Raw genomic sequence first — 19,171 nt, forward strand, 5'->3', positions numbered from 1 at the left:
TATGTATTTTATTAAAACCCATGTAGATTGGGGTTTTTTTTATTTCAAATATTCTATTATTAATGTGATCTTTATTTAATTCTGCTAAACAAATGCACAGCAGATTTTATGTGTTTTGGACCGTTTTCAAGTTATAGGGGGTCAACGTTGGGCAACGCCTAAAAACATTTTATTTTGTCCGATTTCGAAACTTTTTATCTCATTGGATTCTTTATTGGATTTCTCATTAACAATCCTACCTGCATTTTTCAATCAGATTTCGGATATCTCTTACAGTTTCCGAGTTATAAGGGGTCAAAAAGGCCACACCAGAATAAAAAATAATGAGTTTTATTGTCTAATAGTAGATAAATTCGCACGTATGTTGTGATGTCACGTTGTCTTTTTCCCGACGTTTTCTACACGTTGCGTGCTACCCAGTCTTTTTCAAAAGCTTTTTTCATTAGCTTTAAGTGAACTAATAACTCTGAAATTTTGAATTTTACATGCATATATGCTGCAGATAGTATATTCTAAAAATAATGATACTTTGTTGAACATGTATCTAAGTGTAGCATTTTGTCTGTCTCTAACCAAAATGTAACAACATCTAAAATTTGTACATTTTGTGACATTTTTGTTAGACACGGTTGCTTATGTGAGCCTTTGATAAAGGTACAATTACCCACAGCGTACGCAATTCAGCTTCTGAATCTGTTTTGATCTTGAACTTTGTGAGTTTTATGCTCGTTAAGTTTTGTGAGTTTTATGCTCATATAGTTTTATGAGTTTTATGCTGAGGAAGGATATCAGTTATCCGAAATATTCAATTTACATTTTACCATCTTCTGGTGATGTTAAACATATTTAGACGTTTATTTAATTTATTGTTATGTTTCGCATCGTTTTTAACGATACATCACCCCGTAAGAGTGATTGTTGACTATTATTTAGACGATTATAGATATAAATCGACTTAACACCATTTGCCTTTTTGAAGAATTTGTTCGAATTTCGCATGAATAAATAAAATGTAGAATAAACATGATATTCTGAATATTTATACAGTCCTTTAAGCGTGAATATACTTTGGTAAAAATACTATTCTTTGTTATATTTGTACAACCATAAGCAAGAAAGTAGCTAATGGCCAACGTCGAAAAAAAATAAGATTTGTGACATGATTGAAATTCGGACAAAAAGGCTTTTAACAAAAAGACTTCTTGAACATTTTATATATAATTTCATTGGGGTTATGTAATAAATTGTCAGTATAATTAATAAAAGTCCCGGACACGTGCAGGTCCGGGTGTCAAAAGAATAGGCTTGCAGCTGCGTTAAGCTTGTCCTAAAAGGCGACTAAATAGTGCTCAGAACCCTAGCCAAGGGCTAGGGCGCTCTGCCCACAGAGCAACTGGGTTGTGCGCCCCAGGTGGTGAAATGGGGTACCCCTGGCGTGTTACATGCTGGGGTTGTCAGCTATAATACGGAAACCCTGACCGCAAACCATAGTGGTGCACCGTGTTGGGAAAGATGCCACGTTCCTCGCACGTTAAAGAACCCTACTGTGGTATTCTCCCGGAGTAGGAACCACAGGGCTCCGCCACAGGAGGTTAAATTGTCCGACCCTACCCACCTCTCCCAATTTCGTGTGGCAATCAAAATTTGTCGACTCCATTATCCTTGTGTCCCATCCCATTTTTCATTTCATCGTCATTTCATGTTCATTTTATCATCCCCTTAATGTTCATCGCCTGAATATAGCTGAAATATTGCTGCTCGGTCGTTAAACCCCAACACACAAACAAACAAAATCCCGATTAAAAAACAGCTGTTCGAATAACTTTAAAAAATGTCTAACATTTTGTCTTCGAATCGTTTTCTTTCCATTTTTACAATGTCCGCATCAAAGGGGATATATTTGTGATATTGTAATACGCTTTGATCTTGTTATGAAAAATATGACATCGTCTGCAGCACAAACTGCTCTTTCCAAAAAAAAGGGTGTTTTTTTTTATCAAAATACGCCAAGAAACAACTTAGATATTTTGGTGAAATAGGAAGCAAGCATTTCTAAATGTTACCCGTCCACATATGACAATGGACGTTCTTGTAATGCTTTCCCTCGTCAATCAACGGCATCTTTCAAAGATTTATGATTGTAATCCTAAAACAACAACCATTTTTTAACATTTTAATATCTATATTGCCTTTGATAACTCCACATTCTAATAGCAATATTTCGGTTTTCATAACCAGCCCCGGCTCAATCGAATGTGACACCAAGAACGTACGCAACGTCATTGTATTTTTGAAAATCCATAGAAATTAAAGACTGTAGCTCGTTTTTAAATCTCGGCAGGAATTGTGGGATTATTTCATTATGCAACTTAAAAAGCTTGATCTGTTGTTGTATTTAAAGTAGTGAATTTATTATTTAATTGTTATAAAATATCAATGGATTAGTTATATCAGTTCAAGACTATTATCTGAATATAATAACATTGAAACCTATGATTTGTCAACACTGTATACTTCTATTCCCCATACTCAGTTAAAATCCCGACTTAAAAACATTATCCATCGTTGTTTTTCCAAAAAAGATGGTACACCTAGATACAAATATATATTTCTTGGTAGAGATTCCTCATACTTAGTAAGAAATAATTCTAAATCATCTTCCATATATACAGAGGAAGATGTTTACAATATGCTGGAAATTTTAATCGACAACATATTTGTCCAGTGTGGTGGACGTGTTTTTCAACAAACAGTCGGCATTCCAATGGGAACAAATTGTGGTCCTCTACTTGCTGACCTATTCCTTTACTCTTACGAGGCTGACTATAGCTGATTTGATCCGAAAGAAAGAATATCGTTTGGCTAGATCCTTTAATCTCAGTTTCCGCTATATAGATGACGTATTATCTTTAAATAATCCTAATTTCGGGGATTTGATACATCTCATCTACCTCAAAGAACTTGAGATAAAGGATACTACAGACACTGTAAGGTCAGCCTCATATCTTGACCTACACTTAGAAATCGATGGTAAAGGAAAACTACTGACCAAACTTTATGACAAACGTGATAACTTTTCATTCAGAATTGTCAACATTCCTTTCATCTGTGGCAACATCTCTTCAGCACCTGCATATGGAGTGTTCATATCACAACTCATACGTCATACCAGAGCTTGCCGAAACTACGCAGACTTTTTGTATCGCGCTAGAACTCAAACTAATAGGCTTCTGGAACAGGGGTATGTTGCTACAAGATTGAAGTCATCACTACAGAACTTTTATGGTCGTCATCATGAACTCGTGGATCGTTATGGTGTATCCATCTGCACCATGAAAACTGATTTATTCAATGGTTCATAGTTTTCCTTTCCTTGTTTGTCTACCCTGGACTTGACTTTCATGAGCAACTCGCCGGGTGTTTCTAGAAAGGCAGAGGACGCTTACTCTACCGGTGCACCTGGTCCATGCTCCCAGTTTTTAGTGGCGTCCGAGTTGCTCATTTGCTTTTGTTACTTTGTATGTATGATTTTAGTTACTTTATGTTCTTTGTTGTGTATGTCTGTTTTCCATGTCTGGTCTTTGTCCCTGGATTGCATTCTTCTGATTACCGCTATAACCTTGGTTCCCTTGATTACTCTTATACAACTGTTTGTGTTTAATTTTAGACATTTGTGTTATTTTCTTTCTTCAAATAAGGCATATAAACATTTTTATTTTAGAGGTGGTTAAGTTTCTTCCCTGACCGGGTTTATCCTCTGGTCTGACTCATTGTTTTGTACATGTACTTTAATTTTCTGTAATGGAACCGTACCGTACATTTGAGATCTGGTTCTGACTTCACAAACAATTTTTAGGGGGTCATATATGAATCGTCCGTACTTCCCTTTAAACCACCCTTTCATTTTGTTGTCCGTTCGTCTGTCTACATGAATATGCCTTCATACAACTTCTTAGCCTCTCAATTGATTTTAATATTTTTTCAGAAAGTGTATGCATCATGTAGATATGCTTTAATTTTAATTAAGGAAGCCTGCAAAAGAAGTTGGTGGTTGTGAAAAACCAAATGGTAATTCCTCTTGATTATGTAATTTAACTTAAATTATTTTTATAATGGTTAAAACTGTTTTATCATAAACCCGCACGCAAAGTTTTGGGGTTTATAGGAATCAACCTTGTCTGTCTTTTCATCCGTTTGTCTGTGCACATTTTTGTACCTGAAACTCCTACTGGAATGCCTCGGTGATCTCAGGGTGGCGCGCTAATTTCGAATGCGGGAGGTCTTGGGTTTGATCCCTGGTCAAGTCGCACTAAACTTCTCTGCCAAACATGCGATATTCAAGGAGAAAGAGTGGCTACTGGTTGGCTTGGTGTCAGAATAATGTGTTGGGTGGTACTCCTACATGTGCCTTCGGGCTATTGCAAAATTCGGCTAAACGTGTTGAACTACCCTTGTAATACAAAGGGTCTGTTTGATTATCCTGAAGTGAATGAAATATCTGCCATAAGATGTTTCAATCAATCAATCAGTCCACTACACAACGAATTTTGATAAAGTTTTTAAGGAAGGTTTGGCTTTGTAAGAAGAAGTACATGAAGAGATAGAATTACTATCAGATGACTTAAAAGGAAAATACATGTTATCCAACTTAGTTAAAACCTCATAAGAGAGCATCATTTGAATTTTTATGTCTGTGTGTGTGTGCGTGCGTGTTTGGGGGGGGGGGTCGGGGCTAGGATAAAATTTGATCCTAACCCCTTTGCCCAATAGAAATCAAATTGTTGGTCCTTTAGGACCCCTTCTTAACCGCTCAAAGGGGTGTTTGGGATCATATGTAGATATACCTGCAGGAATACAATTATTGTTGGAGAAATCCGCTCCGAAGTACTTTGATGATACTAATCGCAACCACTTGCAAAAACGTACATCATATTTACGTATAAGATGTGCACCATTTTCAATACATGCAACCGCTAATTGATCGAATGCGTATTTCGATTTCTCTTCTGACAATACGACTGCTACCTTTCCTTTGTGCAGGCGGTGTTGCCATAGATATCACGGTGGTACGACTTCGAGTCCCGCAGAGGGAACGACCAATAATTTGCTTCGCAAATTTGACAGTTCCTACACCGTTGGGAATTTTTCAGACCCTTACGCTTACGTTATTTGATCCAATGAAGCAGTGTAGCGAATAGTCGTCACATTTTGAGACGTTTTTATACATACGTCTCAGAATGTGGCGACTCTATCCACACTGCTCCATTGGATCAAATTGATACAGGGAAGATAAAGTAAGGAACAATTTTACAGGGAAATATTCTTTTGAAAAAAGAAAAGTACATCAATAACCACTCCATGATGCAAACCTAATAAGTAAGAAAAGCATGAGTGCACTTATTTTTTTAATATAAATATGTTTAAAATAATAAAAATACGTATTATAGTACTTTAATTGTACTCGATCACTCGGTAATCTGATACTCGTTACCGTTCCTACTTATACGAAATCTTTACAAAGAATTGAAATTTTTTTTGCCTTGAATATGGATGTCATTGACCTTTATCTGACAAAATAAATCACTGTTTGTTTTTCTCTCCTTTTTATGCTATACCATTTAAAGGCACATTGTACAAAAATTTTCCAAGCAAACATTGTTTAGTTCGTGTAATTCATTTTTTATGTCGGCAGGAAGAACTGTAGGATATTTATAGCCCTTTCACTAAATTTCCAGTTTTAAATCGGCCTCGGTGACGGAGTACATCCCTCCTATTGTTGACACCAAAAATAATACAATCGTCGACACAATCAATATTGTCAGAAAAGTCCAGAAACTAAAGAAGTCAAGGGCCGTAACTCCTTCTTTCCAAGTTATATCTTGCGTTTTATCCTTCACCGAGTCATGAGTGTTCTTGTTACAATCATTATCATTCTCAATATCATTTTTAGCTTTAACTAACGCAACTGTGTTTCTTTTTTTACAACAATGACAATTGTCAATCTTTTTCTTCCATTCAGAGAGTTTTTTTAATAATCGATTAACTGGTATGTCGTCGCCATATTGTACTACTCTAGCTTCCCAAGTCGACATAAGAACGCCAATGGTTCCTATAAATATCTGAACAATAATATAGACAGACAGAATAGGCAGTGTGTCAGAGCTTTGTGGAAGGGAAGCGCTTATGATTGTAAGGAAAACAGCAAATGATAACCAAACAGTTACTGTGTATCCAAGTCTTTCTCCAATATCAGTTGGAATCTGGAATGTGAAGATATTTAAGAATGATAGTAATACAATGGGGAAAATTATGTTAATGATGAAAAATAGCGGTTTACGCTGAATCATCAACATGAACCGAACTTTCGATTCACCAGAATCTGAGAAGGAATAGGACACAGAGTCGACAAGTTTCCATTGACCATTGCTACTCTCCCCCTCCAAAACAATGCCTTCGTTTCCGAGGACGAGATGCAAGTCGTCATTGTCCGAAGTCCAAGCAATAAAATCAATACTGCACACTTGTTTTTCGAACGGATAATACGTCGAATCAAGTTTACAGGTGGATTCGAAGACATGGAATGGAGTCCATATGACCGTTCCGTCGGAAAAAACTTTGACTTTAATAAACTTGGATCCCAACCCAGATAAATCCTGAAATCCGTTATGGAGCGCAATATCCGGAAGCCAGATGTTACTCTGTGGTATCTTTATTTCCTCAATACCACCGTAAGAAGACGGTGTCCAGGTCAACATTTCGTCAGTCCAGATAATTTCAAGGTAGGCTGTTGTCGTTAACTTCTGCTCTACGGGATCAAATCCTGTAATACCGAACAGGAAAAAGTCCAGAAAAATATCAGTGGCTGTTGACTGGTCGGTTTGTGGACGGACGTCAAAGTTGTAGCTCTGTGTAGTGAACAGTTGTGTCAATAGATTTTTCATATCTGTTGCGGTCTGTGGTGTTACTAAAGATATATCGATAGCCACAACAATTGCCACGACAAGCCATATCTTCATTGTTGGTTATTTTCTCTTGATTCCTTCCCTTGGTTTTGATTTATCTACAGTTGGTATGAGGTGACGTATTGTATGTACTATCAAATGACTTTGTCATAGACTAATGTTTAAGGCTATTAACTATTATTCCATAGATTCTTTCACATTTTCCTAAAAGAGTTATTTCTTCTTCGAAATGTTCAGACATTCAATACTTTGGTCTAACGAGTCCGTAATGGCTTTAAGAGTCGCCAGATACCAACCAAATTTGTATTTATCTACAACAAAACTGCTCAATCAAATAATATATTCACACAATGTGATGATTTCAATTCCTAAAAGAAATAAAAATATTTTGAATTAAATCCATTTAAAGAAGTTTAAACCCAGTTTAATTACCAGATCCTATTTGTTTTGATTAAATATCACGGCTTCACGGCTTTTCACATGTTACGATGAAATATATTGATATTATCTTTATGGACCGGTCAACAGATTGGCGTTTAATTTTCGTTTTAGTATCAGGCAAAATAAATGTACAGCAGCCATTCCTTATTGCAGAGTATATATTTTTTCAATTGCAAACAGCATTATAAACATGTAAATCAACAGACGTATTTTCTAACACAACTAATTTTATTTTACACACGTGCAGATTTTAAAGCCTCATATACATACATGTATGCTATCCTGAAATGCTGTAATTATAGCTCACCGTTCAAGGACGGTGAGCAGTAAGATTCAATATATAGCAATATTATATTGATAGCAGAGTTTTATTCAATGTTCCCAGTGTAATAAATTTCGATTATTCACACTGTTAAATAAATTAGGTACGTATGATTATACTCTCGGACTCTCTCCCGCCAAAACGTCACATCTTTGATACCAATCACAGAATTTAAAATTCATATTAAAAATATCGATAAATTATGTAAAAAAATCTAAAAAATAAATAGTATAATTAATTGGTTATCGTAAATAACCAAAATAAGATCACTTGCACCAAGAACGCTTGAGGATTTAACTCGTGCGCGGAACAAGTTCCACACACTCGTTAAATCTATGCGTTCCTCAATACTCGTGATGATGATTTGGTTATTCACTCTTTTCAATTCATTATCCTATTATTCCCATTAATACCAGCATGATTCTTTGATAAACAGATACTTAATTATAAATTAAAGCGTAAAAATAGTCAAATAACATTAAAATTTAAGCGGGTTCAGGTTGAATTGATCCGTGTTATTTCGACCCACGTCAAGGACTTTCCATTTACTGCAACCACAAGGAGTGAACAGTGAGCTTCTATGCTGCAACGTTATAATTGATGTTCTTTCTGATAAAAATAAGGGTCCAAACTTTGATAATGACACTTGTAAATTTTATTTCTCGAATTAATTTGGTTTTCTTTTGGTACAAATTGCATTGAAAATATCAATTATTTTATAGAACATATCAAACAGCTTCTTTACACTATATATCGCATGGCGGCAGCTCGGACCATAAAAAGAATTGATCCAATAAACTGCTGCCAACTTGTGAACAAATTATGTAGCTACGAAATACAAAGGATGCACTGTGGTAATTTGAGCGACACAGACTGCTTTTATTATTCAATTTTTGAAATAACATCTTAAGTCAAAGGTCAATTCATAAGGTTTAGAAAATATGCATTTTGTTAGTGCTTTTGATTTTGACAAAAGCGTTTCCAGTTTAGTACAAATAATGGCAAGAGAAGGAAGAGCCAACATGAAGAATCAATGCATGCATGGTACATACAAGGAACAGTATTAATCACGACAGTTAGCCGTCTTTAAATGAATGTTGTTCTGATGTCATATATTTTCACTTCATTAGAAATTTAGAAATAAAGATTTAATCTACAAATATTTTAATAAAATATTGACTCAAACCATTTGCATAAGGAGTGGGTATGAAAGATATAAGACAAAATTGTCAAATTGTGAGAAATTTACTGCTCACCCTGCGACAGGCAGAGGTTTCCATACTATCATTGAACAGGATTTCCGATGCACAATACCATCTTTTTTACGACTTTTTGGGAAGTCGACTACTGGTTACTGGTGTCCACCATAAAAAAAAAACCGTTCCCCCCAAAAAATGTGTACTGAAGTATTCATACGAAATAAACTTATCTCCTTTCGCAGGCCTATTTCTACAGTACAAAATGAAGCAACCATTACACAACTAGATCCATGAGAAATTTACATCTATAATCTCTCTTACAGTCTACCGGACCTTTAAATATTGTTGTGATGTAATCCTGTCTTTTCCTTTGAATTTAAGAAGTGATTTTTTAATCTACAAATAATAAAAAAATATTGATCTAAACGATTTGCCCAACGAGCGGTTGTCAATGTGTTTTGATATAGAGAAAAAAAACCAGATACTTAGAGAAATGTGGTCTCTAACTTGACTACGGATAACTAGAGAAACTTAGTCTATAACCTGACTACGAATAACTAGAGAAACTTAGTCTATAACCTGACTACGGATAACTAGAGAAACTCGGTCTATAACCTGACTACGGATAACTAGAGAAACTCGGTCTATAACCTGACTACGGATAACTAGAGAAACTCGGTCTATAACCTGACTACGAATAACTAGAGAAACTCGGTCTATAACCTGACTACGGATAACTAGAGAAACATAGTCTCTAACCTGACTACGGATAACTAGAGAAACTGAGTCTCAATCCTGACTACGGATACTTAGAGAAACTTAGTCTCTAACCTGACTACGGATACTTAGAGAAATTTGGTCTCTAACCTGACTACGGATAACTAGAGAAACTCAGTCTCTAACCTGACTACGGATACTTAGAGAAATTTGGTCTCTAACCTGACTACGGATAACTAGAGAAACTTAGACTCTATCCTGACTACGGATAACTAGAGAAACTGAGTCTCTAGCCTGACTACGGTTAACTAGAGAATCTTAGTCTCTAACCTGATTACGAATAAATGGTCGTCTTCATATGCATGAATGTTAATTGTTCTAACTGATTTTTTTAACATTTCAGTCCATAGCGTGAACGATGATGTTTAAACCCTTATTTTAAAATCCCAATAATTGTGGCATTAATTCTTTATCTTGTCAACTCAAATCATGCTATATTACAGAATTATATAACTTTTATGCAGTTTAGTTCAATCTTTTATGCTCCGTGCAGGTTCGGGTGTCAAAAGAATAGGCCTGCAGCAGCGCTAAGCTTGTAAAAGGCGACTGAATAGTGCTCAGAAACCCAGCTGGGGGCTATGCGCTCTGCCCACAGAGCAACTGCGATGTATGCCCCAGGTGGTGGAATGGGGTACACCTGGCGTTTTACATGCTGGAGTTGTCAGGCCATAAGGCTATAATACGGAAAACCTGACCGCAAACCATAGTGGTGTACTGTGTCGGGAAAGATGCCACGTTCTTCGCACGTTAAACACCCTTTTGTAGTATTCGATAGGAGTAGGAACCTTTGCGCTCCTCTAGAGGAGGCTAAATTGCCCGACCCTACCCATCCCTCTCTTTTATCTTTGTCGACCCTATTATCCTTGTGTCCCATCCCTTTTTTCATTTTTCTTTTCATCATCATCATTTTATGTTCATCTTATCATTCCTTTCATGTTCATCGCCTGAATATGGCTGAAATATTGCTGCTCGGGCGTTAAACCCCAATAATCAATCAATCAATCTTTTATTGAAAGTCTCGCCACATGTAAAACCGAGTATAAATTTCCAATAATACTGACATCACAAAAATATGACATAAAGTGCCATTCAACTAAGAATTTTTGAGAGTCTGTGCACATATACAACGGTATTAACACGCACATGTACATGACAATAAAGTGTTTTTTAATGATAATTAGAATAGAATATAAAAAGATGTTCCGTTGAGTCTTGACAATCATTTTGACATAAAATGGAAAACTTTCATTATCATGTTTCCATAACAAAGTTAAAACGTAAATCTGCATATAATAGACACGATTGTATAACGTGGACCTCATCTTCTACTTTACTGCTACATGTACATACAAGCATAATTAAACACTGCCATTTATATCTTAATTATCACAGCTGCCACCACAACGAAATTTAGTAGAAGCATATAAATATCTAAATCATATATTTAAGTAAGATTAAACTCTGCACTATTGTTATTCTTCAGGTCTCAGTCTTGTATTCTTTGCCCCATAGACTTCTATAGTTTACCTTAAATTTTCATGATTTAAAAAAAAATAGACAAGGAGTTTCAATCTAACTTTTGACCATGTTTATTCATTAAGGAAATGTCAAAAATAATTTTTAGGTCCATTTTAGAAAAAAAGACGAACTTTGGTACACCAGGACAGGTCAAATTGAAACTAGATTTTTCTACTTTCACTTTCATTTTGAGTTGATGAAATAGACCCTTTTCTGAAGCATTATTTTTCATGAAAATACTGTTTTTCATCAAAAACAATTTTTGTGTGTGCCATAGATTGATGTTTAACCTGTACTTGTAATGAAAAATGATAGTCATTTGCCAAGAAACAAAAACAGGAAAAGGCAAAAAGGAAGCGCACTATATTTTTTAGCTTCCATGTTTTGACGTACACCCTCTCGGGAATATGTAATACAAGACTGATTCCTTAAACAGTTTTTAGTGGAGTCCGAGTTGCTCGTTTACCTTTGTTACTTTGTATATATTATTTTAGTTATTTTGTGTTCTTTGCTGTGTTTGTCTGTTTTCCATGCCTGGTCTTTGTCCCTGAATAGCATTCTTTTAAATTTCCGCTAGAATCTTGATTCCCTTGATTACTCCTTTAAAAATTAAGTAAATTTTTACTAAGTGTTTTTACGTGAAATTCGTTTTTCCCAGTCTAAAATAACATCTTTAAAATATACACCCTACAATGAAATCGTTTCATATTGTTTTTGCTCAAAACATTATCTATATCTAAAATCTATTTATAGTATACTCTCTAAATTTTACCTTTACCCTTGTGGCCCACAAGACAGCATTATAACTTACAACAGACCAGACTTTTTTAAAACTTTGACAAAGTGCTGTGCTTATTCGTGTTCCTTAACAATGGGTAAACCAAACGGTTTGCTGAACTATAAACGGCCTTAAAGTTTGCTTTCTCATTATATTCTTAAAATGCCAGTAGCAGACTAAGGTATTTGAAAGCTGGTACAGTATATATTTCTTTATCACCAAATACTATGGGAAAAATGTAACTTCAGGGGGTCCACTCTGGCTTTCCATAAAATACAACATAGCTAGTAGTTTACTGATGGATTTCTTAAATGTAAGGTTATAGTTTCGTTAGATTTATACATTTAGTAATTTCCTTCAACACCATGGGTTCAAGATATCTATCAGCAATTATAAACCGATTTCATTTTCTGTAATTAGGACAAAGTCATTATCGTCTGCATTTGACAATATTTCGACTTTTAAGCATTTATCTATAATTAAACATCTGTCACATAGATCTAGCAAACAATTACATAAAATAATTAAAAAAAATAAATAATACGGTGACAAAACGCACTCTTTTTCAAGACCTGTACTAACAGAAAACCACGAAGTCATTTTACCATATAAACCCAGAGCACATTCAACTTAGAACAGTTTAATTAACAAAATTGTCAAAATGTCCAATAAAAAAATCGACATAAAATACCAAAGTGTCAAAATAGAACAAATCAAGCCACAAAAAATTCAAGTATATGGCTTAAACATAAATAAAACAAGACACAGAGACGATCTCCAAACACGATGTAGCGAATACAATAAAATATAAGCACAAATAAAACTGAGGATTAGGAAAATTAGTCTTCCCACAACAACTAAAGCATTTGCAGCAAAAATTGGGAGTGACATCAGATGCCCTGGAAGGGTAAGCAGGTTCCATTGAAACATCTTGTTTTTTTCCTTGTACTAGAAAAAGCAAATAATTGTAACCTCTTAGTGCTTCTTTGGAAACGCAGAAACTCAAACCCTGCAAGAGCAAATGCATTGCAAAATTAATAGTAGAAGATAGGAAAAGAAATATATAATGATTAACAGTAAAAAATAAAAGATACAGTGCATAATATGATAAATATACAAACCGGACACCACTTAAAACTCGGAGCATGGACCGTGTGCACCGGTAAGGTAAACGTTCTCTAGGTATGCTTTTCTAAAAACATCCGCCGAGTCCATCATAAAAAGTCACGTCCGGTTAATGCTACAGAGGAAAGAACAAAAACGTGGGACTGAAAACATATCTGTTGTCGTGGTGCAGATGAATACACCATTACGATCCACGAGTTCATTACGACCCCAAAACGTTTGTAGTCATGACTTTAATTTTGTAGCACCATAATCCTTTTCCAGAAGCCTAATTGTAAAAACTTCAGCACGGTACAAAACGTCCGCGAAATTGCGATATGAAAAACTCAATACACCGATGAAATACATGTCAATACCAATCACGCTCACAATTAAAGTGAAATAATAGACTCTGATTAATAACTCAGTTTGTTCCCCTTTTAGATAAAAAGTCTACAATACTATTAAAATGTTCAGACAAAAGTAGCATGGCTAGTACATGTACGTATATCACCATATAATGTCTTTCTGGACTTTTCTTGTAATTTTGATACAGGAATTTCTGTCATATATTTCTGTATACCAATTCAGAATTCTGGACACGAATTTTTTACATGGTCGCATACAACTCAAATTCAGCTTACCTGCTAAAAACGTAAGTTCTCCTTTCTTGATTTAATATGTCCGTGATATCTTTTAATTTTCCAGGCACAATAAGTGCCTTAATTCAATGCGTGTTCTAGGAGAAACAGCTTTGTGCTCAGATTCCCCGATCCCACAACCTATAACATATTGGAGCTCTTCAAACGCTATAGTTATCGGAAAAAATATCGTAAGCAGTTGGAGGAATCAAATGCGTCAAAATCCCCCAAAAACAGTGCCTATACGTGAACACAGGAAACAATGACGATCTACGCATACCATGTGGCGAATCAAATAAATTACACATAAAAACTTAAGATTGTCCAACACTTTTGATACAAGGACAAAATATTCATTTCATCTATGTACCATGATGTTTGTTTGTTTGTTTGTTGGGGTTTAACGTCCGAGCAGCAATATTTCAGCTATATTCAGACGATGAACATGAAATTATGATGAAAAAGGGATGGAACACAAGGGCAATGGGGTGGACAAATTTTTATTGCCACTGGAAATAGGGAGACGTACCATGATGTAAAACGCAATAGATGCTCGATAAAATTATCGGCTCAATGATCGAGAATAATTTCAAAACCTGTGTTTATAAGCTAAGGCATTTGTCTCTCGTTGACAAAATTCCACCGCCGAACAAAAGGGTCATACTTAAAGCCCTATCAAAGAACAAATTCAACTTCAAATCAAATTGTATGATGATCCATCGTGGTCCCTCAGGGCATCAAATGGCATAATCAGACAATAAAATGATATGGACATATAACATGTTATACAGTTTTCACAATAGATGTATCACCTTTATATTTGTAACAAGATGAGATGTCTTAAAATTAAGAAAATTTGGTGTTTTAAATTGAGAGACGGAAGTTGAGGTTTTTCCAACATTATATTTGCCCAGGGGCAAGAGACAGAATTCAAGCTTTTTCTTTTGTCAACCAAACTGCTTCGAAATGTGGAAAAATACAATGGTATTTAAACGTTTGTGATAGAAAATAGATACCAAAATGATGGTACTAAATGATGTGCATGATTCATTAGAATCATTGCAATCTGCATTCGTCTTTGCGTCCAATATCGAATAAAAAGATTCACAGATAATGTAAAACAAAACATTTTGATATAGGGACAGTGTACAAGGTTGTAAAAGGTATTTGACAAATAATTATCCCATACAAAAGTGACGAACTTGATTTCCCTATCATCTTTCAATCTGATAATATACTTGACCTACCAAATATAAAACAATATTGATCATAAGATTTTATAGCCAACATGACTTGCTCTCCTACTTAAAAATCCATAGGATTAAAAATAATTATACGACTCGTCGTTGGCTTCCGTTAACTTTAATTCATTTACGATACCTAGAGTAAAACCTATTTGATACGTTTGAAACTTTAATGCATTGCTCCTAGTGACATGGCGTATAGTAACGATATGTTAAAATTTCTAAAATATCGGATTAGTTTTTCTCATGTTATCGTCAAGAAAGGAAATTTAATGGACAATGACGACGATAGGGCGATACCGAAAACAAAATATGGTCGTAAAATATGAATTTGAACCGTGCATTGTAGAACTGGTCACACACTGTTAAGAAAATATCGTCTCTTTAAGCTAACAAATGTCATAAAACGAACGGTTTTGTTTGAAATATGTTTATTAGACATGCTCGTGCGATCGAATTCACGAATGAAAGAATAATCAAAGTTATAGCGGTAATCCAAAGAATGTAATCCAGGGACAAAGACCAGACATGGAAAACAGACATTAACAACAAAGAACACGTAGTAACTGAAATCATACATACAAAGTAACAAAAGCAAATGAGCAACTCGGACTCCACTAAAAACTGGGAGCATGGACCAGATGCACCGGTTGGGTAAGCGTCCTCTGCTTTTCTAGAAACACCCGCCGAGTTGCTCATAAAAAGTTAAGTCCGGGGAAGAGGAAAGGAAAACTATGACACGTTGGATAAATCAGTTTTCATGGCGATACACCATATGAATTCATGATGACAACCATAAACTTCAGTAGTGATGACTTCAATCTTGTAGCAACATAACTCTGTTCCAGAAGCAATAGCAAACTATACCACACACGCGATGACTTTTCACTCCATATTGTCAACTTTCCTTTCATATATGGCAAGGTCCCTTCAGCACCTGCGTATGGAGCTTGCTTTAACTACGGAGACTTATTTTTACTGCGCTAGACTTCTTACATTTAGGCTTCTGGAACAGTGTCATGTTTCTATCACTACTGATGTTTTAAGGTTGTCATCGTGAACTCGTGGATCGGTATAGCCATATGCACCACGAGAATTGATTTGTTTAATGTGTCAGTTTTCCTGTCCTCTATCGTCTACCCCAGACTCGACTTTTAATGAGCAATTCGGCGGGTGTTTCTAAAAATGAAAGGATGTTTACCCTGATCAATGAACCGAGTTTTTAGTGGAGTCCGAGTTGCTCATTTACTTTTGTTTCTTTGTACGTACTATTTTGGTTATTTTATGTTCTTGTGTCTGTGTGTTTTCCCTGTCTGCATTTGGTCATAGGATTGCGTTCTTTCGATTTCTGCTATATTCTTGTGTTATCCTCCATATGGAGATCGAGTGTACACATTTTAAGTGCATTTACATAATATGGTATAATAATGTAGTCAAATGGCATTACAATAGTTGTCAATAAAACACTTTAAAAATCAGAAAAAAATATGTGAGAGTACTAAACTGAAATAAAGAGACTTTAAATTAAAAGATTTCAGAATCAAATTAGCAAAATAAAAGGTCTTTATTTAAAGTTGAATTTGTAGTTTTTTTATACAAAAGAAAATCTCGTTAATATGTATGTATTTATTATGGTCATCATTATTTATGATGATAAGAATTTATCTAGAAAATACTAAATACTGAATATTTTTAAAATGCATCGAACTTAATTTTGAAAGTAGAAATGTAATTTAGGCATTGCTAACGTGACGGCGATTTTGTTTAAATTCGAAAGGCAGTCGATTTGAAAGTGTCCAATGCCCAAAAACTATTATTTCGATTTAAATGAGTTTTTTTAAAGTTCGGATATGTAATAAAAAAGAATACGATACCAATAAATTTAATAATTATTACTTCATTACACTTCATTGGGTTGAACTAATTATTTTATGATACCTTTGGAAAACATATAAAATTAGTATTTAACTTTACACGAAAAGGAACAATTAAATAATACAAAATGTGGTTTTAATATGCAGATATTTTCTTTTTTCTTTTTTTTTTTAGAATAATGAATTTTAAACACATCCGGTAATTAATTGTACTATTCAGGAAATATCCTTGGACGAATCATCAACAGTTTCTTCATAGTGATACATTATTGTTGCACATTAAACCAATTAATCTCGACAATGTTGACCCTCAGAGGAATCATTCGTTTTTAAATCAAAACATAGAGAACGAAAACAATTAAAAGAAAAAATATGCTCAAGTAAGAAACGAAAAAACATACTCTATCTAAACGTTTAGCGATCTCCTTTCCGACAATGATGCTCGATAAAGAAAGTTCGTCTTCAGCTTTATCATCTTCAGTGAGTGATTGGGAACCAAAGTACCGAATCACAAATGAGTCTTTGTCTATCTTATCAATAAAATAGTATGAGGTGGTCCATACCACACCCACAACTATCATCGCACTGACTCCATTTATCAGGAACATGACTAAAAGTAGGAAACACAACGGATTAGACGATGACGGAACAACGTTTGCAGCAAGTGTCAAGAAGAAGGAAAACGCTAATAATATTGTAATACATAGTCCCATCCTTTCACCGGATTCTATTGGGTATAAGAAAACCAGGGGATTAAGCATACAGAGAATCACCATTGGTAGAATTATTACAATCATAATGTACAGTGGATTTCGGCGAAGAGAAATTCGCACCGAGAATGTGGCAATGTCTTTATCATACTCACAGGAGGCCTCATGATGTTCCAGGGTCCAATGAGGATTTGGGTTGAAAATATCCAATAACAAGTCATTGTAGTTTGAGATGAATTCAAATGCATTTTCTGCACTCCACATCACAAATCGTAATGTGCAAGTCTGGACATCAAATGGAAACCTCGACATGTCAGTTGGACAGTGTGATTTTAAAATTGCTCCTGGTCCATCAATTATGGTCCCGTTGCTATAAATTGTCACAAGAAAATCTGCATCCCTCCCTATTGGTTCAATTTCGTCAACGCTATTCATTAGGTATAACCATGGTATCCATATTTCAGATGACGGAAGTCGTAAATATTCCATATTCCCATAATCTTTTGGATTCCAAGTCAAAGATGGGTCGGTCCAATTCATCCAAATTGCGGCGGTCAAGGTTAAAAACTCATTGACATCATCAAAATCGTTTATAGTCTTTAACCAAAATGAAAAACCAACACGGAGACGGAACTGATGATCAAGGATCGGGAAGATGTGCTTTTTGTAATCAAATAACATATTCTTGTACAGTTCTTTCGTATCGTTTAATGTGTATGCTTTAGAAAAGCTAACAATTCCTTTTCTGAGTAGTAATACAGTCATCATGTAATTCAAAAACATTCCCGATCTATTTTGAGATCCGTTGTGTTTGGGTCTAAGTACAAGAACTTTAAATCTGCATTGTAGCAGTGAATAACTATTTAAGTGTATTTTGGTTTTTTTTTCACTTTTTTATGACTGTTTTGAAACCTGGGTAACGAGATATGTGTATGTTTTATTGCTGCCGGGTATTATACTAAAGCGATTTGTTTATTAAAGTTATACATTGGAGCAATGCAATTTGCTATTTCCAAGATTGATATCAGTTGAACTGATTCTGTGGTTTGTGATTCATAGAACTTTGTTTATGAAGTAAAATGTTACAGATTCCCGCATTAAGTAATTGCTGTAGATTCCCCTAGGAACATTGTTTATAATTTCAATAGCCCATTAAAGACCAATTCATCATTAGTTATCAACATAAATGCAGATTGCAACCTATTGTAGGTAGGACTTAACAATAACCAGACAACTATACATCAGCAATAAGCCAAGTTTTTCTGATCAAACAAGAAAGTTTACATGCACGAACGAAATCGGGTTTGAATGTTTTTGCAGTTAATTAAGAACATGTGCAAACATATTCCGTTTCTTTTAATATCGTGCCAGTATTGTAATTGATTGATTTGATCACATGATCAATGAAGTATTTTAACATGAAAATTGACTGAATTGAAACAGTGACGAGTAATACACACCAACCGATCAGCGTTTCTTCCGTATATATATACAGATCGATCGTTTTGTTGATTTTGTTTCATATTTGTAATGTTTTTTCATCATTAGGTTAAGTTAAATATCTTCTATAAAACAAGAATAAAAGAACAACAACTACACAA

General features: G+C 34.9%; 1 protein-coding gene across 1 annotated transcript; it reads right to left on the reverse strand.

Moving 5' to 3' along the window:
• Nucleotides 1-5,723: 5,723 nt before the first annotated feature.
• Nucleotides 5,724-7,278, reverse strand: LOC148599023 (neuronal acetylcholine receptor subunit beta-3-like). The gene has a single exon (XM_088560276.1). The coding sequence runs from the start codon at nt 7,014-7,016 to the stop codon at nt 5,724-5,726; it is 1,293 nt and encodes a 430-aa protein (XP_088416402.1). The 5' UTR covers nt 7,017-7,278.
• Between the last annotated feature and the right edge of the window lie 11,893 nt (nt 7,279-19,171).

The sequence above is a fragment of the Perna viridis genome, chromosome 14 (assembly GCF_037379345.1).
Source record: "Perna viridis isolate PV_CMFRI_1.1 ecotype Kerala chromosome 14, ASM3737934v1, whole genome shotgun sequence".
Taxonomy (NCBI): domain Eukaryota; kingdom Metazoa; phylum Mollusca; class Bivalvia; order Mytilida; family Mytilidae; genus Perna; species Perna viridis.

Coding starts and splice junctions, on each gene's coding strand:
- LOC148599023 (XM_088560276.1), bottom strand. CDS start 7,016: ATGAAGATATGGCTTGTCGTGGCAATTGTTGTGGCTATCGATATATCT.